The sequence below is a fragment of the Trichoplusia ni genome, chromosome 1, assembly GCF_003590095.1.
Source record: "Trichoplusia ni isolate ovarian cell line Hi5 chromosome 1, tn1, whole genome shotgun sequence".
In the NCBI taxonomy this organism is placed as follows: domain Eukaryota; kingdom Metazoa; phylum Arthropoda; class Insecta; order Lepidoptera; family Noctuidae; genus Trichoplusia; species Trichoplusia ni.
Window position 1 is genome coordinate 20875676 of NC_039478.1, and position 23443 is coordinate 20899118.

At 34.4% G+C, this 23443-nt stretch overlaps 1 protein-coding gene across 2 annotated transcripts; it reads left to right on the forward strand.

Annotated features, from left to right (window-relative positions):
* The first annotated feature begins 3018 nt into the window (after positions 1-3018).
* Positions 3019-22583, forward strand: LOC113498882. 2 transcript variants are annotated; one of them, XM_026879060.1, is made up of 7 exons: positions 3019-3344; positions 15326-15588; positions 16589-17132; positions 18639-18828; positions 19305-19518; positions 21127-21254; positions 21774-22583. In XM_026879060.1, the coding sequence occupies exons 2-7, from the start codon at positions 15330-15332 to the stop codon at positions 21852-21854; spliced, it is 1416 nt and encodes a 471-aa protein (XP_026734861.1). In that variant the 5' UTR covers positions 3019-3344; positions 15326-15329; the 3' UTR covers positions 21855-22583. The 2 variants fall into 2 exon arrangements, with proteins under 2 accessions (XP_026734861.1, XP_026734851.1); XM_026879050.1 differs by having other exon boundaries at positions 3020-3344; positions 15320-15588.
* Positions 22584-23443: the final 860 nt, after the last annotated feature.

The window sequence follows — 23443 nt, forward strand, 5'->3', positions numbered from 1 at the left end:
TGAAATGAAATAAAATCATTTAGATTAAATTAGAATATTCTTTATTGTACACCATGGAATTTCAGCAGTGATTCTTAATACATACAATATTAGGGTACAATCATTTATGACGTAAACATGTCATAATATATTTTATATTTGTGAGCTGAAGTAGACATTTCATTCCCGGATACCTTGAGAAGAAATGTCAAAACAAACTCAGGGGTCGGTGTCTCGTGTGAATTGAAATGAACTTTGACTGCCGAGCTAAGCGTCATTTTCGTCATCAGGTTTCTAATTCTAGGGCCGGGCGCACTAATGTCTTCTCAAAATTATGTGCGTATTGCAAATTATCAAACTTTGCAATTATAATTGTAATAAAATAAATTATTACAATAACCGCGTTTCTTTTTCTACAAAAAAAGGCAATGACCATGATTTTACAAAGATTTTTTATCAAGAAGTATTATATTTTCAAGCTTAAAACTAACAACTATTTTACCTAACTCACTACTTTATCACCGGTGCTGTAACTGTAGGCGGTGGACTCGCTAATCATTCGACGTTATAAACCTGAATAATATTCTCAAATTCACTTTTGTCACCGTCATTACTTTCCGTAACTCCGAGCACCAAGTTTCATAGCTTTAATACCTGAATAATCCTTTTATTTTAATTTTGTTAACAAATAGTAATGCTCAACAGTAGTGTACAAAATAGTTTTAATAACATACCGAGATATTTTACAGCCTTGTTTGGGCACGACATGTAAATATTTTGTGAGTATTTTCAGTAATTTAGTTTCGAATTGTTGTGTATTTCTATTAAGTATTAAATGGATTCTATAGGTATAACATGTGAGGAGCTCGTGGCTAAGTTATAACCGCATAAGTGAATCGATCACAGGTTAAGCTACGCTTGACGCGGTTGGTCCGTAGATGGGTGACCATCTTTGTCACAACGAGTTCCTCCGTGTTTCGGAAGGCACGTTAATTTGTGGGTCCCGGTTGTCATTCCTACATCTTTGACAGTCGTTACAGGTAGTCAGAAGCTTGAAAAGTCTGACAACTAGTCTAACCAAAGGGTATCGTGTTGCCCAGGTAATGAGGAGGTCAGATAGGCAGCCGTTCCTTGTAAAACACTAGTACTTAGCTGAATCTGGTTAGACTGGAAGCCGACCCCAACATAGTTGGGAAAAGGCTAGGACAATGATGATGTTATTATGTATTGGTAAAGACTATAAAATGCCTACTTACATAACGTTTCACTCGAATCAAACTTGGAATAATTGGTTCTAAGTTATATTCTTGTTGTCCTGCTGCAACGTTACGCATTATGATGAACTCACCGAATATTTTTTTACATTGTTTAACCAACTGCGCCAGAACAAAGGTTGCGTATTCAGAAAATGTTACATATGTAGGTATTTACGTATATTTTTTGGAAAGCAGTTTGTATTTTTTCCTTTTAGACCTATGTTTTTGTATTAACATATTAATATATCGAAGTCTGATACTGCATTAAATATAATATAACAAATATTTCAATCTTCCGTCCACATACAAACATGCTGTATTTCAATATCACACGAAATACAATCGAATATTTTAATGCCTAAGTTTTACTATTTGCAATGGAGAGAACATTAAAATTTAAATCGATTGGTATAGTTATTATTCGATATTTCTTTTTCAATTTCCTTTGCGGGGCCTACCATCCATTCTCAGAAAATACGGTTGCTTATTGAAATATCTGTAAAACTATTTAATTTCTATGGCATGTTACATATTTAGATCCGATTACCACCGTACAATTTGTTCCGTCATTCCAAATTGTTCGACTCGCAGTAGTTTCATTTTTATGAACGTTGGCGCACTGCGTCCGGTTTGCCTTTTTTTAAACAACTCTCGCAATAAGAAATTTAGTCTTCGTATCAAGAAAATTTGATGTTGTTTCGTAAACATTCAAGTCACATGCACAAAGACATGCAGACTCAGAACAAGCATTCATAGAACGCACAAATGCTTGGCCTACGCGGGGATCGAACCCGACAGACATCGCGCTCAGTGAATGATGACCTGAACCACTTGGCTATCCATGCAGTCGAACAGATAAACCACGAGAGAAGAGATAACACCTACGTTCCTAAAAAGTGGCATATGCTAAATAGAAGCTTCTGACGTGTTTGGACTCGCATTACAGATCGGACTAGTGCGTAAACATTTTCTGAATTTGGTTCGAGTTTTCTGTATCCAAATTTTCAGGCAGAGGTTTCGCACTACGTCCTCCGGTTGGATGCTGAAAGTAGCAGCAGTGTGACTCCAACTGATGTAGGTGAACTACACAAGTAGCAGTCTAGTCTCGCTTCCACAAATGTATACTTTAAAAAATGCTGATAGGGCCCCAGATCTTAAAGCTAGAACTAGAGCTCATGTCAAGTTCAATTAAATAATAAAACATAGGAGTGACAATGTTATTTTCCGCCAATGAAGAAATTACCATTTGTATAAGCGTCAAATGAGACTTTTTTCAAAAAATCCTATTTTTTCCAACCTCAAAAACATAAAAAAAAATAGAACAAAATACAAAATATATTTTCTGAAAATGATTTAAATATAAAAAGCTTTTGATGACACCCGAATTTGATGTAATCGGTTCATCAAACACCATTCAATTTGACACTTAACATTCAGCGCGAATTCACGAGAATTTTCAAGTCCAATGATCACCATATTGTCACAGAAAAATACTATAGGGAAACGGCACAAACAAGGTCGAAGGAACTAAGATAACTGTAAAAACATAACAGTCCTAAAAAGTTTTCTTATTTTGATCCAGGCCGGTCATTGACAGTCAGATTTCACACCTAACTGGTAATTATACCGCCGTCCCACTCTTTCACGCATAAACGAGCAACGAAGACAGAGAAGACGAATAGAAACGGTACATCTTTCTCATGGTATGGAGTTCAGAGTCAAGGACGAATGCACTCGGCATTAGAGTGAGATAGCGCCGTGAAATAGACAAGGACAGTTGACAGGTCTCAGTTTGGACCAAAAAATATCGTCGAGTCGATGCTCGTACGCCGAACGCGGTATTTGAATTTAGAATACCAAGATTTTATTTTATTTTTTTATTGAGTGTTATAGGGTTATAAAATTTTCGCTATTTTCTCGTGCAGCAACATTTTATCGTAGATAATGTATACGTGTTTTATATTTACCGGTGAATTCAGTCATGTTTGATATCTCAGTGAGAAATCGTGATTTCTGATTATAAATTATTTATTGATAATAACGTTATAATTCTAACACAAGCGTGATTGTGACAGGTGACTGTTTATAAACGGATATTGGAGAATAGAGGTGAGAATATTTATTTATAAATTTGATATAAATTAAAAATAGTTAATGTTACATAAAAAAAACCTATAATTTATTTAAATAATCTTAAATATAAAAATACTGTCTTTCTTATTTATTACTATATTTTTATCTTGAAATCAATTACATTTATTTAAGATAGATATAACCTTGTTTTATGACAATACTAGCTACATTTTACATTGTAAAATATTGCAATTATTTGAGATTGCATGTATGACTCATATACATACTATACTTTTGTACATTTCGTGTTAATTTTCCTCGAATAAAACCTTATTTAGAACCAATCAATTCCGACTCCTTCGTTCCACATAATTAAGATAACATTGTACGTTTACCGGTTATTATCAACCTTATAGCATATTATTCCATAAATTCGCCATAGTTACACAAACTTAATTAACAATAGATTAAGATTCGTCGGTCACAAACTCTTCATTACGTAAAGATTTTTATGAATGATACATATGCATTCATAAAAATCTCGATTCAATATAACATTAAGAGCAACCATTATTGTGCAACTTAAGAAATATTTTATTTTACAACTTACTAGAATTTTATGTTTTATGTATTTTCTCTGTGTGTGACACCTGCACTTAAAATAAATTAAACAATCGTAGCTATTACACAACTTCAAGAATTGTAAGTTATTTTCATAATTACGTTTTATTTTTACAACTTTCGATAACATTTATTATTATACAAACGAAGATCGAAAGATTTTTTTTTGTATTTTGTGTGCTACACACTTGCACTTAAGATAAATTAAAAGCATAATATATGCTGCCTCTTTTAATTTGACCTAATTTTCTTTACAAATACTGAATAATTCTACGATTAAATAAAAACTTTTTTCTCTCTTCCTCTCTTGCCTTTCTTCGGTGAATTACATTAAATATTTTTCTTCTGTCAGACTTTTTATTTAAGAAATGTTTTAAGGCCACGTCATGTTTAAAGTTAACAACTCATGCGCTAACCAATACCAGACATAGGCCGGCTAACCGTTACTTTGAACTATCGCAGAATATTTGAGTATCGAAGCGTTTTAGAATCATTTCAAATTGTGGTCCAATTTCTAATGTTACTTATGGACTGTTTATAAAACACTTTTTTTAAGTGTAGATACTGACGCGGGAGAAATATTTATTTTTTCTGTCTGTACATAAATGTATTCAGTATTTGTGAAAAACTTTGTAAATCTACAGACAGGCTCAGAAAATATTCCGATTAACGTTTGAATTTAAAATGTATATGTTAATTGCAGTTATTTGTTTAAAGTACCTACTAAATGCAAATATTGTAACTCGTCCTATCATATTTTGTGAGATCTCTCGTACGTAGTACTGTCCTAAATAATTAATTTTTGACATAGCGCAATGTGACTCTATGAAAGAAGAGACTAAAAACTCAAGACTTATTTTAACTCTACTAAAATGAATCCAGTCACAAAATCAGGGCCCCAATTCTGCTATTTACAAGGGCCAATGAATGAATGGCAATTAAATTAAACTTGAAAATATTCCTATTCTCTTAAGCATTTGGCCAAAACTATATTTGGAAATTCATTGTATTGACCGTTACTGTTCCGCTCCATACTGAATTTCCAATTATTTTGTTGGAAAAATCCTTAGAAAGATACGAATGAGATTTAATCTAATTTCCATTTAATCATCAACCATTGTAAATAGCAGAATCGGGGCACAGGGCATCTGGAGAAGTCGAAGAGTGATCACTAGTTGACAGTGATCTCTAATAAGTTCTATGTCGAGACAGAGCAAGGCACTGAAAGTGACTGTGACTAAAGAAATAGTAGAGTCTAGGGCTATAAGTTTAACAGAAGTTACTCAAAAACATCTGATTCTGCACTTCAAGTATCTCAATTCAATACCCCATAATTTCGGACTGCATAAGCCGTTTTTGTTCACTCTATATTATTTAACGTGATCTAGCTGACATTTTCTGTCATCAAAAGTCATCAAACTTGGCTCAGTTGATATTTGAAGCTGGTTGTATGTTTTTGTAAAAATTACTGCCGAGCATAACTCAACATGAGAAACAAAATTATATTTTGCTGCGTTAGCAAGTGACCATCGTTTCTCTTTAAAGCAACTGCTTATAGGTACTCAATTAATTCAATCAATCAATCAATCAGCCAATCATAGTCCACTGCTGGACATAGGCCTCTCCCAATTTACGCCACAACACCCGGTCCTCCGCCTTCCGCATCCAGTCCCCACCAGCGACCTTTCTCAGGTCATCGGTCCACCTGGCGGGCGGGCGTCCTACCTTACGGTTGCCGAGCCGCGGTCTCCACTCTAGGACTCGTCTGCTCCAACGGCTATCAGTCCTTCGACAGACATGGCCAGCCCATTGCCACTTCAGCAAGCTAATTCTACGAGCTATGTCGGTTACCTTGGTTCTTTGTCGGATGACCTCATTTCGAATTTTATCCTTCAAAGAGACTCCGAGCATAGCTCGCTCCATAGCCCGCTGTGCAACTTTAAATTTGTGGACTAGTCCAACCGTTAATGTCCACGTTTCGGCACCGTAAGTCATAACAGGTAGGACGCACTGGTTGTGTCAATTAATTAATTAGTCGTAAATTTTTAACGATTATTATAGCGAGTAAAAATTGAATTCAATATTATGTAAGTACCAGTATGCATAAAATAACTGAAAATGTATAATGTAGTCTTTAAAACAGATTGCCCTAGGTTAGCATTAAAAATTTTACGCTAAGCAAGAACCGGTTTGGTCTAGGAGAAACTAGTTAAAACTAGTTTAAACTTATAATTGCATGGGATTTTCGGAAAATGTGGACATAACAAACATCTGAGGGCCTGCCTTTATTGAATTTGATGAATTACCCTGGAAATGCATTTCATGAAAGCAGAATTGACGTAGTTAATAATTATAAAAATGTCGCTTACTTAACAAACAATAAACAAATTGCTGATGTTAAGTAATGCAGTTATTGGGTCACATTCTACGACAAAAATAATAATGCATCTGCCTAATAAAAATACGTACGCAAATAAAAGAAAATTGTATTTTCAATGTTCAAAGCATTCTGCAAAACATTGTTTTTTAATCATCGAACGACGATGTATATTTATTTTTTAATTCTATATGAATTCATTTTTTTTGCGTTTAAAGGAGGTCTCTTCTTGACTCATCATGACAAACTATTAAAGGTGAAATTTTGCATTCCTATCCGATGACTTATAAAGAAATTCTGTATGAACATGAAAACGGCTGACGTGCTATGATTTCATGGTATATTTAAATTTAAAGGTTTCATCAATTTGAATAAAAAATAATCCTTTACTCTACATCGAAATATGTATCTTCAAATATTACAGACAGTAAAAAAGGCAAATCATTTTTTTCCTTTAAACATTTAACGCATTTGGTAAAAAAAAATACTGTCTCCCATTTAGTGACATTTAAATACATATCTTAGACCATACATACTTACAAGCCACCCCAAGTATCAAACTCGATTGAGTATGCAATATTACGAGCACACCACAGGTAGGTCAACGACTCTACCGAGCAAGTCGTGACGTCACAACGACACCGTTACGTAGGCACGTGACTCCATACAGCCTTAGGGCCTTCTTAAAGTAATAACGTAACTGAAGCGTGATGGCGCTATACGTGGTTTAGAGTGTTGTCTCTTTCCCACGTAAGCATTAATTATTATTTTGAAGGGTAGGCAAATTGATCGTTTTTTGATGAATGGAAAAAAGGTTGGAGAGTTGGTATTAGGTTTTTTATTTGTATAACTGCCAAGAGATTTGTGTAAGTTCTGAATATCTGTTGGGTTTTGGTCATAGGCATTTAGAATTGTAGAATATCAGGTCTGTCTTCAAATTTGAGAAAATAATAGGAATTTATTCCACATATTTTGTTGAGTATGTTCTTCACGATTTATTTTTCTCGATTTTTAAGTAAATTTTAATTTCAACTTTCACTTTGATTGATTTTTAAATCTTTGTGGTCAAAAATCTATAAAAAAGTAATGAAGATAGTTTTTTTATTTGTGTTCCTATTTAAATAATAATAACGAATTCCAAAATAAAATATAATAATACATTTATAACTTAAAATAACTTCTTGCTTACATACAATAAAATAGCAATACGCAACTGTACCATTAAATGTCGATAAAATGCTCTACACAGCAAAAAAACATGTTAGTATGCAAAAATGAAGAGACAATGTACAGGCAGCATAAAAAGGCGGTTAACACAATGCGGGTAAAAAAATTACAGAGTTTTCAATGACATATCTATACAAATTGTTTTTTTTTTACAATTATACGGTATATCTTTGCACAAAAGAAATATTTGTGCAAAGAAATGACGTCACGCGTCAGTTCCGTTCATTTTAATTTGATCAATTTATGGGAAAAAAGAAAATAATACTAAATTAATTTAAACTACTGGACGGACATTGAAAAAGGAATGTCGGCATCGCTATTTTACTGTAGACAGAACTTTAAACAAATTTGGTCGTTTTAACCTACTTCATTTGCTGATGGTACACAGAATCGTCATTTGTCACCGTTGTGGCATCTCACTACATATTTGGAATTGTTTCACGTTTCCGAAGTTTGTTGCTTGGTTATAATACATATACTTATACTAGCTGTTGCTTGCGACTTCGTTCGTGTAGACACTTTACTGCGCGGTTGTTCCCGTTTCCGTGGGAAAGCCAGGATACAAAACAGCTTTGACCACCCCCTATTACTCTTATAAACCTATTTTCCGGTTAAAAGTATCTCTTTTTTTTCAATAACAATCGGTTTGGTAATCAATTTACCAAATTTCATGACAATCGGTTCACTAGTTTTGGCGTCCAAGCGAGACAGGCAGACAGAAATACTTTCGCATTTATGCTATTAGTATGGATTAAGCATAAACAAGACAGTATTTTTAATTTCATGCTGAAAGACGGACAGACAGCGATAAAAAGGGTTCGGTTACCCTTTATACGGTATACCCTTTGATTATAGAACCCAAAAAAGAACTAAAATAAAAGATAGGTATTTAGGATTGACCGTTTCAAGAATGACTCAGTGTAACCAAAATGACGCATTCTAAATACTAGGATGCAAAACAAGAGGGCAGTGACACAAAAGCCGCCATTGTTGCCTTAAAAGTGTATCCTAATACAATAAAACAATAACTAAGCACCATCACCCGTCAATAAGTTTTGTGGGAGCGAGACGGCACTATTATCCGTGTAGAGCGCTCTCTCCCTCCCACACCATCTTTACTTTAACATTGGTAGATAGTCAATTTGAAGAAAAACTGATTAGAATTTAAAGATATTTCAAAGTAAATAAGTACCTTAAAATTGTGAAGATAAAGTCTATTGTATTTTGCCAATGATAACGATTCACTGTTGGTTTTTTGACGTTTTTCCTTTCTTTTGTTAAAAATATAATGTAATCTCTTGGGTTGGTGGGACTCGAAGGACCATGGACTGGGATCTTTAGATAACATTTCTGAGTCACCGCCAAAATGTTACTTTGTACGTGATTTTGCATTACATTTGTTAAATGAGTTTAGAACAAAAAAAATGAATTTAGAGCATGCTCAATCCTACTTCAGATTAATATTATAAATGCGAAAGTTTGTATGTATGGATGTTTGTTCCTCTTTCACGCAAAAATTACTGAACGGATTTAGACGAAACTTGGCACATAGATAGTTTATAACTAGTATTAATATATAGAATAGCTTTTACCCTGATTTTCGATTTGAAACGGGCGGGCCCGCTGGCAATAGCTAGTTTTCAATAAAATATAAATCACCAGTCAAGTTTGAGATGGGCTCGCGACACCGAGGGTCCCTTGCAAATAAATTAGCCAGAAACAAACGAATTTGTAAAAAAATCCACAATCAAATTTATGACCTTACCAAAACACCGAATTGCCAACTGAACTTACCAAATAGGATAGATGTACCAATGTAAACGCACACATATAATTTAAATGTATTTATTTAATTTTGTTTCACGTGTAAGATACCAGCTATTCAAAGATATAGCAAGTGTTGTGTAGAACATGTGTAATTAATATGTTAATATTTAAATGATACAAGGTCGGGTTTTCTTTACTAATTTTTTTCATGACGGTTCTTAATAATGTGAATGAAAATATAACTATCTGTCACGCTATCACAGATAAATTGCTGAATCGATTTTGATTAAAATGATATTTTTTTATTTAAATAAAAAGGTAGCTCTAATGCTGTGATAACTGACTCGTTTCGCTAACTGATATGTGGTCTACGTATGTAGACACAGGTGCAGCTATGTTAAAAATGTATTTTAATTTTTTGGATATTTTATTAAATAACTTATCGCGGTTTTAGCATGGAATAGTTTGATATCTCGAAATAAATAAACCAATGAGTGATTGAAAAAGAAAAACATCGTCACAACCAGGCAAGCAGAACGCAGCGAAAGTAGGCCCATCAACCCTAGAGTCCATTATGAACGAAACATTAGATCCAAAAACAGTCCGCAGCAACCATTATAACATACAGTACAACAAACAAGCAAAAAGCAACTTTATCACAAAACATTAAAGTACGAAATTGGTTACAAACTACAGTTTGAATGACGATGGACCAGTGATTTGAAGAAAGTATTTAATGGGAGCATTGTTTTGTAATAAATGTAGCTCAAACGGTACCCGAACTAACTGTTTGGACAGGTAAACAGTTGTAAACAGAATATTTCTGAGTAGTGACTCAAAGGACCAAACAAAATGAAATTGGTTGGAGGTGACTCATAGGACTCATATGATGGTCCTTGTAATAAGTAATATGATATACAATTTATGTGGAAATACTAAACGGAAAATTCTGGTATCCAATTTAATGAGAAATATGAGTGCTCGTTAATAAAATCGTAGATATTAACAAAAACGACTCCCGCATTAAGGGATTTAATACTTGTGTCGCGGGGATTACACAAACATACATCATGGATCACACAAATGCATTTCCTAAGCAGGGATCGAACCCGTGACACGTCGCGTTCGGTGGGTTTGACTTGGTCACCTCAACCACTCGGTTATATGTCGTTTATAACCACAAAATATATACCTTCTTTAACGAAGTCGGATGGCGCCGATGTTTCCAAAGTTATCTCCTTTCCAGGAAATCGGTCCAATCGTTTTGGAAGAGGTAACACACATACGAACACACATACAAAATTTCCCCATTCATAATATTAGTGTAAATACACAAACAATATATAGACATATCCAAATCACTAGAGGCTCAAATAAAGCTCAGACCAATTTGATAGACTTCCTATTCAAGAAAGGCCTTTGCCCTGCAAGACGTTTACAGTTACACAATTATATTAACAGTAGCATGTTCCGTGCGGTTACTGGCAAATAATATACCCATTAACACTCAATTATGTGTAATGGTGTAACCACGTTCTGGGGTTTGTGTTGGAAGACTTTAATAGATATTTTCTGCCTCTAATTTCAAAGTTTAAATGAAGAATTGACGTTTTCGAAATGAATATGGGTTTTTGAATGATTTTTTTCATGCTTTATAGATAGCCGAATGGTATATGTCAGCCACGGTCAGATTTTGAGGGTTACTCACAATTTTTTTACCGCACCAATTAATGTTGTTTAAGCTCGAGCATTATCTTTAGTAATTCTTATTAATAGTATAGTTACTATCAGTAAAAATCATCGTGGTTTACTTTTATGTATGACATACAGCGTGGTACGCACAAATATGGATAGTCATTTGTGCCTCAGCCATAGGATTCCTTTTTTACCCTTTGGTTCCGATATTCTAAAAATTTTACGAGGTCATTTCCATTTTGGTTAACCAACATTTATATAAAGAAGACCACGTTCATTAAATCAAAAAACGGAGCAAGACAACCCTTCATTGATACAATGCTCTACTGTACGCCTTTTTGCGACTAAACTCCTCCTAAGCAGCTGGACCAATTTAATTGATTTTTGTTTCATCGCCCTGAATGGTTAAAATTCACAAATCAACCCAGCAAAACGAATTTCAGCTGGTAAAATATAAATTTGATACCAGCTCTTTCTTACAAACAAACAGTCTACAATTTCAAAGACATGAGTATAACATAGACACACAAGTCGTGGAAATAAAACGAAAACCTCCCTCCATCTCGAATGGAAGTCTCCTTTGTTCATTATCTCGCGCATGGCTACCCGCAAGCAAATACAACTGCAATTTGAACGTCCGGAAAACCGACAACGACCACAAGACATTATAACCATTAAACACAACCACATAAAGCTGAAGATCCCTTGGAGATACCATAAAAGAAATGATCGAGCAACTTACATTTTCTAGTGTGGAAACCAACTTCTGATTTTAGATTTCACTTTTACATGATTCAATGAGGTATGCTGGGATGAATACGTTTGTCGAAGCGTGAAGATATTTGTTGATGTATTATTCATAATACATAAGGAATGCTAACAAGTACAGATTTTGAGAAGCAATTGATTGGTATAGCCAGTTATGTTGTTCAACAATAACAGCCTTACAGATAAGGGAGTAGGAATTACTAAAATTTGCGGCGTGATGGGTGGTGCTCACATCTACAACATTATCTTGCCCCCTCTTTCTACCATCATGTTTAATTTAAGTGCAAGTATTGACTGTTTCTATGTCTAGTAGCAATAAATGTTTATTCATATTTATCATTTTTGCTAAGGCCTCTTACAGATGGACAAAAAGATGGTCCTTTTCGGACATGCGTAATAAAAGACCAAGTCCTGAACGGGACATAAATTCAATTTTATAGGGTTTCTTTACACGTTCATGTAAATGATTCTTAGCACGTTTCCTCACTTGGAATTACTGTGCCGTAGCCGTGGGTCTTGGGATGAATGTCTTTTGGGATAAATATATCAGTAAGGAACATTTGCAGGAACTCATAAAGCATTTATGTGCGTAAAATGAAACTGGTAGTCCATACCTCATACCTGTATCTATGAGTACTAAGACGCCATTTACTGTTTTGCTATCTCTATCACTCTTAGCAAGGAAGTTCTCTTGTTTCTCTCTATTGTTTAAAAAACTTCAGTTCGGTTTATTTGCGTCTATGCCTCCTTAGTCTTCGGTTCGTTATTGGGCAATTTCAAAAAAACTCTCGACCTTATAATTTTTATTTAAAACCTTAATGTCCCGGCGATCTACGTGCCGCCTAGCATTGCAGACAAAAAACCTTTTTTTTCCATATTTTAAAACCCTTTAATCTTCCCTGAACTTTCACGAACATGAGTTGATCATGAGCATGAGTTTATTATTTTCTTTAAGTCTTAAGAAGAATGTTGAGCTATTTCGCTTAATTGCTTATGTATTTCCATGTATGTAACAAGTTTAATGAATCACGTGTTAAATCGTGATAACGTTTTTCTCTACGAGCGTGTTTCATCTGTAATGAATTGTTATCTATTCATTAACTTGCCGACTTTTACACTTAACATTGTTTTTTGAAGCACGCAACTATGTACTGTAGGCTTGTATATTTTGAATTAATGGTATGAAAGAATAGCCCAAATAAAATGGTAGATGCACCATTGCGAAGATATAAGTCGGAATGGAGTTAAATGATGTTTTTTTTGTATTGAATTAATCGTACTAGACTGTTCAAAAACGGGAAGAAGAATCTTGTATTTTTTGTAACATATTTAATTACTGCCCATCTATTGATAAATAATGATGAAATATATCATATGGCCTTCCTTAATATAAATGTTTTCTACACTATAAGAATTTTACGAATTGGATCTGTAGTTCCTAAGATTAACATATTCTAACAAACTCTTTAGCTGTATAACATTATATAGATTATGTATGGACACATGTTTCAAGTTAGGACACGACTACACTGGAGCAACATTACGCAGTGCCCATTATTCTTGAATTACATGTGACCGTCGTAAACGGAGTCCAAGTAATAATCATAAATCCCAAATAGCGCGAGCAACGCAGTTTTAGGCGTTGTACAAATATTGGCGACTTTATATAAACATATGTTTTATTATATTTCTACTGGCTATGGCCGCGACGTTATTCGCGTGGTAAGTAGGAACGCTCCTTCTTAACACGCAACCAGCGAGGTTATAACAAAATATGAGAAAATAATATTTCGACTATACATATATTGAGATGTAAGCTGTCCTCTTTCAAGTTGGATTGAAGTGCATACGGTGTGAAAATTTAATTGATATTGGTAAAGCAGTTTAGGAGCCATCCAGCGGATAAAATGACGTGACACGTAATTTATGTATCTTTTTTTTTTAAATAAATGCGGACAACATCACATACATTGTTCTGAACCCAAAGTAAGTTGCTAAAGCACTTGTGTTATGGAATTCAGATACAACGAAGGTACCACAAACACCCAGACCCGAGACAATGTAGAAATAAGAATTCTTACATTGACCCGACCGGGGATCGAACCCGGGACCTCAGAGCTAGCGACACCTTGAAACCGGTGCGTACGCCACTCGACCACGGAGGTCGTCAAAATATATACTTATCTACATATATACTTTGAATATTACTGTATGAAGGTACATTTTTTTAAGTAAGTTTAAGTACTTAGCCTGCGTTGGGATCGAACTTGCACGTCGCACATACAAATCCACATATAACTGCAAAAGCTGGATTTTTGCCTGAGCCCAGCATTGGGTATTTGTAGACTACCCTTATTATTTTACATATGTTTTACTACACAAAACACATTTTATAACAGACATGCTTATTTGAAATACATAATACTGCTTATATCCATAAAAATAAATAAGTTTTTTCAAATTGTTATTCAATTCAAACATTTGTTTTTTATACTATAAATTGTTTCCTGAACAAGTGTTACTATAGTTAGCTATCGAGCGTGTAATAGTCAATTTTGAACAAATGTTAGGTGTTTTTTTTCTGATGGAAAATCATCAATTTATTAATAACTCCTCCTTCCTTGGGTTGAGCTGAAGGAAGTGTCAGACTTTGTAGGTACTGATTAAACCATACCATATTATTTCTTTTGCTTTTTATGCAGAATGAACATAGTTACCATTTCGGGAAATTCCGTCAAGCATCGACCCTAAATAAGCCCCACTCAGACAAAATATTAGACCTATAAGTAATACTAATTTCGATCATCTGTTTATTTATAAAACCGTTAGCGTATTAGAATATTAAATTGTCTTACGGGCTACAGGCTCCGCTGTCTCTCCCTCTATCTGTGTCTCTGTCACCAGGCTGTTTTTATGGAACCTTGTTAATGTTGAAACTTAGCATACATAGTATGATAATAAATCTGATTGGTGTCAAATTCTTGTTTAAAATATGTTTGTCTTAATCCTATTTATACGGAACGTACACACGTAAACAGGTTACACTCTGATATAAGTTAACTTGAAACAAGAAAGATAGGTTAAGGAAAGACAGGGTAAGACTGCGCATTTACTTTACACCCTGTATACTATCCTGTTTAGAAAAAGTATCTTAAAAGTTGTTTTTTGTACGTCAACATAAATTAGGAAGCTACGCCAAAAGAAAACACAAACAGATCTCGACGGCAAACACATTTTCCTGTTACTCGGAAAATGGCCCGAATACGTGTTTGTAAGGGCACTAATTTAAAAAGATCAATTTTACAATATAAATTACCTGGACAGATTTTTGCCCAACTGGACTGCTTGGGTGAAACAAAAATGCCCACAACTGTCTTATTAAAAACTTAGACGATTTTTTTCTAGTTTTTCATTTTGATTATTAAAATTCATCCTATCCAAACGCACTTATGCAACTAGCATAGTAACTACATAAAAACTCCGACTTCCAAACCTGCATAAAAGAACAAGGACTCTATATCTAAAAATAATCATATTCTAATTATTAAATTCTTAGTTCCAGAAAAATGGCGCGCGTTACCATCCTCCTCGCACTAACCTGCCAGTTACTCATCATCCCGTCCATCAGGACAGACGATGACAACCCATTCATGGACCTTGCGTCCTCCTTCCTCCAAAACATGGGAGACGGCGGCGGCAACAACCTGAACGGGTTGGCAGCCATCGGGAACATTGTGGGATCCCTGATGCAGGGAGATAATGCTAAGAACCTCGGATCTATGATGGGTCAAACGAGTAATGGGAATGTTGGAGATATGCTGTCTGGTATGAATGAAACTTCAATTTTATTTGAATTAGCCGAATTGACGAATTTGAAACTAAACATTGTGTTTCTTTAAGTCAAATCCATTAATTTTGAAACACCGTTATATTTTTGGCTTGAGTAAGATTTTGATAGTAACTGTCGTGTAACTAAGAATGATTCAGTATTAAATGTTGCAATGGTTTAATCGCGTGTATTTACCAGAGTCCTTAATATTGGTAAAGCAGCGCGCCGCTGCGTCAACTCATGTTTAAGGACTCCGGTTGGGTCCGAAACTAGTCGGGCAATCCCGATAAATACACGTGAGTAAGTCGTTGCATCATTTAATAATGTGTAAGATGTAAAAAAGAATCTTAAAGGGTACGATCAAAAATGTTTGACATGTAGTTTTTAGATCGACTCAAACATGTTTGATCGTTTAGATAGCTGACTAGATGTTTCAAAAGATTTGAAACATATTTACACATGTTTTAAGACCGATTACAAGATCACAATGCACTTTTCATGCACAATGCACGGTCACTATGTTAGGTAAAATAAATTCGAAAACCAGATAAACAAAATAACAAATCTTTTTTTGAAATGAAGCATGATATTAGATATTTTTCAATTTGGAAAACCAAAATGCATTTCTTATCTCTACAAAATCACATAAAAGACGAAATACGTTAACTAGATCATAACACAAGATTTCATATTGAGATTTTTTCTACTCATACTGGCGTCCAATTTCCATAAAATTGCCGCGCCACGACGCGGGCGAACAAATTACAATAACGACGCAATTTACAAAAAGAAAAACAGCTGAATGAGTTAAATATAAAAACGTCGTTATACTGCTATTGGGGTCTTTCATAGTAACATTGTATGTACTACGTGAGGCATTTATTTTAAAAATTATGACACACACGTCTCTGTCAAAATTAGTATGTCTGGCGTAGTAAAGCTGAAGATTTTTTGTAGGTTTTTGGGTACATCAAGTAACTGAATTACTATTTGCAGGCCTTGGAAGTTTACTTGGAGGTCAAGACGGCAAAATAGACCCCGCTTTAGTGGGATCCATGATCTCAATGGTCGCTCAACAGATGTCGACAACAGAATCACCAAAAAGGCAGAAGAGAGACAACACAGAAAACGAATTAAATCTAGAGAGCATGATGAGCCTCGCTTCTGGTCTCCTCGGAAACAAGAATGCTGGAGGGTTTATGCCTTTAATCATGAACGCATTAAGTTCATTTTCGGAAACAGAGGCCCAAAAACGCGCTCATGACCACAAGGACCATGCTTCATTCCTCCCCCCGTTTCTGGAGAAACTCCACTTATACTGGGACATTTTCATTAACTCTGAACTCGGCAAGACCATTTGGGAGAAGTCTGGTATGAAGAGGACGTTCAAGGCATTTACTGGTCCTGATGGCAAGTTGAGCTTCGGTACGATGTTCAAGAACTTTGAGAATCACTCGTTCAGGAGACATTGGATCAAGACGGCGGCGAAATACTTGACGGATATGGTGGTACATGTCGCTAAACCTGAGGTTTATAACAGGTAAATACTTTTTTATTTGTTAGAATGATTCATTTCTCCAATCCCTAAGTAACCTGGACAGAAAAATGTGAATGTAAGGTTGTTGGTTGCGTTTTCACGCGCAAAATACTTAACCAGTCATTACGAAACTTCGTACTTGTACACATTGTTCTTAGGATAATAAGTAAAATAGGGTACGTTTTACTCAAAAAGGTAAAACTTAAAGACGCAATACCCCACGCGGACGACCGCTAGTTAGTAATCATGACTCGACGACATTGCGAGTCTTACCTTAGATCCTGATAAATACGCGAGAATAAACCGTTAGTTAGGTGAATACTTCGAAGCCTATAGATCAATCAACTCAATCTCATCTCTTCAAATAACTTTTCACTGAAATATACATCATTTGGAATTTACTGCTTTGTCCGGTCCAAACCTAACACTTAAGTTCATATAATAAAAAGGCGGCAATAATGGTATTATTTGAATCATCAAAAGTTATAATATTTATGCAACATTCTTTACTGTTCAGAAAATATTCGTTACTCCATTATCTCCAAAAAAAACATTATATTACTTGTCACATCGATCGATCGTTTTAATTTCCAAATAGTTTTATCAGCTTTTCTAAACCCTCACCACTTAACTTTTGGGTTTTCATTATATCAACGGGTTTGATTTAATTTAAAACTTTACCTGTCAATAAAGCCTTTATACATACGAAGAAGTTAATTATTCATAGTAAAATGCCAATCATGGAACCAAAATTGGAATCGCAAAATGTATTTCCGGGGAACAATTACAAACCAAAGTTATTTAAAATGCAACTTTCAATTAAATACTCTTCAAATTTACCATTCCTTGAAATAACAAGGTTTTAACAAATAGGTTTATTCTTTTACTTATACAACCATAGCATACTAGGTGAAAAACGAACTATACTTCACAAAGCTTATAAAAATTATGTTCTACTTAATCAGCTGCTTGCGTGCCCACAACGCTCACGCAAAGATATAAACAACGCTGCAAGCATGCTAACTGGGTTTCTTAATACTTTTTTGACTGAAACTAAATGAAGCGGCACTGGACTGAATAAGACTGTCCATAATTGGATAGAGCGAAATTTTTATAGTTTTTGTTATGACTTCCTCTCTAAGGAATTCGGCACGAAGATACCCAGACTTAAGACAACTGTCTGGATCAACTATGGATCATAGTTGATCCATACACATTGACCCAGATAGCCGTGGTACAAAATGTCATCACGCCAAACCAACTGTGCTCAACGTAGGACGATCGCCGCGTAGGAAAGCGTAGCACAAGCTTTTGTACGACCCCCGAAAATTGCTCTAAATCTGGGTGTCAGCATGCACGTGACTCCATTGTTTGTGAACCCCCAACACAATAATCAAATTCACTAGAAACCTTTAAAAAACAAAGATAGAAGCTAAGGATTACTCTTCCTTAACACCAGCATCATCCGCAATAGATCTTTGTTCCTAAACTCAAAATTATAATTTCCAGGTACCTCATCTCTGCCCAATACATCACGAACAGCTTCCTAGACTCGCAGGGCATGCCGAAGAGCACCCACTTCAACGTCAAGAACCCTGAGAAGTCCATCACTGCGCTTCTCAACTATGTACTGAAACGGTACCTCGATATGGAGACCGATGTAGCCGATTATGTGGTGCCGGCTGTTGAATATGTTAAGGTAAGGAAACAGGGGTTTATGGAAATACTTGCTTAAAACTTTCACAGTCTATGAGAAACAGTAGAAGTGCTTTTTTATTACGGCTATAATGCTTATTCTTTTCTAGGTGTATTATAACGAGAATTTCAACAGCGAAGGTTAAAAGGGAATCAAAGATATCTGAAAAATAGTGTCTAGTTTGCTTTTGCTTTCTTAGTCTTTTCCCTTTATAAAATACTTTAAAAAGTAGTCAAAACAAATTGCATAGGAAGATAACAAGCAATGTTATAGAATACTACTGCTCAATAGTTTATTAACGTAAGCCAAAGCCACGACGACATCCATTACTTGTTACCTATTAACCACTCATGGGAACTTCACCTAACAATTCAATAGACCAAACTTTGGGACTGCCTTGGTATAGTCCATATAATGGACTGTGAATAACGAAGAAACGAAAATACGCTTTTAACATAAAACTCTCTTTCATCTTCCAGCAAACTCTCAAGATGGCGGAACTCACAACCAAGTCCATGTCGTCTCGAGGTGACTACAATGCTATTGCCGACCGCCTGACTGACACCCTCAACTTGGAGGTCATCGAGCCAGTACTGAGAGTGTACCGCGCCTACCAGCACTCCGTGAAGGCACCTCAATGCCAGGAACATCTCATGTGCCTCGTTAATAGGCATCACGATCAGGATAAGAAAGGTGAGGAATTGTTGTCTAAAATACCAGAGAATAACTGCCCGACTCTTGATAAATAACAAATTCGCTTCGGATTGATGATTTTCAATTATAATTTATTGGAATATAGGCCTCCTCATGTTGTTTCCGAAAATTTGTTTTTAATAATCATTTTTTAGAGGGATATTGGTATGGACACGGATTAAACGCAAATTCAAATTCAGATCACATTAGCTTATAAATTCTGTGTACCGTCCTACGAAACTACGTCGCTCGGTATGTATGCCATGCTAAATCGCCGAACGCATAATAAATTTCCAATAAGTCTTAATTCCTAGAAAATGCAATATTGCTGGTATATTGATGTAGTTATGTGGGTAAGGCCAGTGGAAGAAAAGTCATAGGTAGTTTAATCAGTTATTCAAAAAATTGTTCCTCATTCGCTTACTTAAATTAAAATATTACTACTACGTAACTGTCATCAATAAATACACATTGTATCATCAGTAATAATTGTGTCAAGATTATAATAATATATTATCACAACACATTATTATGATAACATAGAACGTTTTCAGACACGAACACAAAGAAAAAATATGTTCATTTATCAAGTACATCAATAATTAATTTTATCTGATTGCGTGACTTTGCAAACAATACTGCGCATTTCTTAATAAATAAATGCATGTATTTTTACCCTTTACATTGCAGAAATTCCTTCACAATCACGGACGCTTTTTATAGAGCAAATATTTATAGATTGTAGATGTCATTTTTTGTAATATGGCTATGTAGTGATGATAGCTCTTTAGAAAAAAACTATAGTTATCGCAACTTACTTAGATCTAGAAAACATTTTAAACAATGCGGCAATCTAGTCTGAAATTAGGCAAATCAGTTACTGTCAATTACAACGTACCAAATAAAATATATTCATACAAGTATTCAATTAGTAGTCATAATAATAATTTGATATGGAACTTTCTACAGAATATGTAGTGTTCACATCATATAAATTGAAATCGTTCAATCCAATGATGTCAGACAGACAGGCACGTCCAAGGTACACACCCCTCTTCTTGCGTTGGGGGAAAAGCAAGTCATATGATGCTATTGTGATGGTGGCTAGCTCCATCCTCAAAGGACCGGATCTAGGGGCCTGGATCAACAAAGGAGTGGAGGCCCCCTTGGTCCCAAATTATTTTCATTCAGTGAAAAAAAATTATCGACCTTTTTTTTAGATCCGTACTTGGACACACTTATTAATACAGGCACTGTCACTACCATGGTTGTTAATTTTTATTTTATCGGGAATGCTGGGCCCCTGGTCATATTGGGCCCCTAGGCACTGGCCTAAAGTGCCTTATGGATAATAATCCTCCAACTAAGTCCAATGGAGCTTGACTTCCAGACTTATCTACACACCTTGAACGCGACTGCATACTAGGTATATGTAACTTCTTCAAACAATGTTACGAAGCAATACAGTAGATACCTGTTTTCCGGGTGCAAAATCATCAAATTACTCCTCCCTCTTTGGATCAAGCTAAAGGGAGTGTCAGACTCTACGGTACCTTAAGAGGAACTTAATATGTCATGTTTTTAACTTACTCTGTGCTCTTTTCCTAGGTCTCCCTGGCTTCAAGGCAGGTCTGACGAAGCTCAGCAGTTTAGCAGCTTCAGCGGCTTTGAGCTACCAAAATGGTGGCGGGTTCTTCGATTTGTACAACGCTATCCAGAATGATGTGAACTGTGATGTAAGTATTTAGCTGACTATTCTTTCAATCAAATGTGCATGAAATGTTATGCATGGAATACATGAGACATTCGTGTTAATATAAAGAAAATGTTTAAATCGGAAGTTGCTAGTGACTATTTTCAAAAATTGCAGTTACCGTTCTATATGATAATACTTTGGAATTAAGGATTTCTTAATAATTCTCTTTAAACCAGATAGTTCTAAATCAGGAATTTGTAGAACTGATCCATTAATAGGAAAGCTATAGATTTGGCTATCGATTTGACAAATGATCCGATGATTGAAGATATATGTACCTATAGTGGTTTTCCCAGATTTATAGAATCTTTCCAATGGTCCTATGGATTTCTTGCCGGTTCTTCTCCATAAGAATGACAATTTGGAATCGCGCAACTAGAGTCGAAAGTGAAAAGTGAAACTGACTGGAAAACGGCCTACTTAATATAAAAACTTTTGATTTTGAGTTTTTTGAATGTGCGAGTACATTTATTATATTTATTACTTTTTCCTTTCCCAGGCGGCGTATCCAGCTGACTGCTCAGCCTTCCACGAACATGAACTGAAAGTTACTACAGAAGTGTACCACAGTGAATTATAAACATATACTAGTTAGGATTGTCTATGATAGTTATAAAAAGCTTGCTGTATAAAACTGTGAACACTTTCATAATTTTGACCATTTAATTAAGCCTGATTCGCACGGGAGCTTTTTTAACGCGCATTAAAAAAGCGTTCAAATAGAACAGATGCGTGCGAATCAGGCCTTACGGTTTATCTCTCAATCTCATATTGTTCTCAATCAAAACAATTAAACTGCGATTATTCAGTTCGTTTTCAGTTCAAGGAAATAAAAGTGAACAAGAAAATATTGTTATTTTCTTATTCAGCCAAAATAAAATATTCAAAATGACAAAATAATTGACACTTCATACCGTTCGATTTGACAGTTTCGTTTAATTTACTTAACATTTTTGACATGTTGTTAATGTAAATACGAAAAATTTAATAACGAAATGATGTCAACAAATTGGGTTATTTTATACAGTAAGCTTAATAGAAGAATAATGTCTTCCTGAAGCTCAATTTCCTGATAGTTAAATGCACGCTTTTACTAATTCTTATATTTCATAGTTTAGTATAGTTTTCTTTGTCATCAAAATTAAAAACAGTTATTTTCATTTCGTGATTCACTGATCATTGACTTCGTTCACCCTTACCAACTTAAGAAATATGTATTTTTGTCATAAATTATTATCACTATTTTTCGAACCATTCAATTAATACTAATAAATAACTTAAGTTTGCTTCTCTAAAGTAAATTGTAAAATATACAACCTATAACATATTTTAAGTTCGTGATACACATTTTTTCATATTAACCAATAATAAAATAATATTTTTTCATCATTATAATATAATTTAGATATTATTAGCCACCAAATATTTTAATAATGAATATTATTTTGTGACTATAAATTCGAATTTATTATTAAGATTGGTTTTATCCAACGCTAAATATTCCATTTTTTGATATGGCAAGATTTTACAAAATTATTTATGTTAGTATTACCCGTACTTAAAATTGTTTTTTTTTCTTTTATGTCGTTATAAATGGAATATTAAATTATAATGTACTTATCATAATATAATTAGTTACTTAATAAATGTAAAGATTGAAATAAATTAAATTTAGATAAAGTTTGCTGGACATTTTGGTGCTAAATACTGCGTTGCATTTAATATCCTAAGTTTAAGAAAACTAGGAAATCGTTTTAAAATAAGATAAAATAATATATCTCGATTTTTTATATGTATGTTGTTCACTTAAATTTAATATATGATTTTGAATTAATATTTTTATTAAAATGTAAATACATTCCAATTGGTGTAAGACGGTAATAAATAAAAGATTTGACTGAAAACTCTTATTATTTATTTAAATGGAAGTATCCTAGTATATAAATTACAATTATTCAAATAAATATTTACCAAACCATCCAGAATAATTTCATTTGGAAACCAGGAAGTTATTTTATAGGAAAAAATAGTTTTCAATTATTTTTGTAATATCTTCGATTTCATTATGATATTATGCCCTGTTATCAGTAAGGGTGTTTAATATTTTTGTGCTGTGATGTCATATTATGTCACAAGTCGAAATCGGTAAGAAATCGTAAAACAACCATA

What these genes read in the sequence shown, in the direction of transcription:
- LOC113498882 (XM_026879060.1), top strand. Translation starts at nt 15,330, where the DNA reads ATGGCGCGCGTTACCATCCTCCTCGCACTAACCTGCCAGTTACTCATC. An exon ending in TGTTGGAGATATGCTGTCTG is followed by an intron (nt 15,589 to 16,588) that starts GTATGAATGAAA and finishes TACTATTTGCAG; the next exon opens with GCCTTGGAAGTTTACTTGGA. An exon ending in AGAATGATGTGAACTGTGAT is followed by an intron (nt 21,255 to 21,773) that starts GTAAGTATTTAG and finishes TTCCTTTCCCAG; the next exon opens with GCGGCGTATCCAGCTGACTG.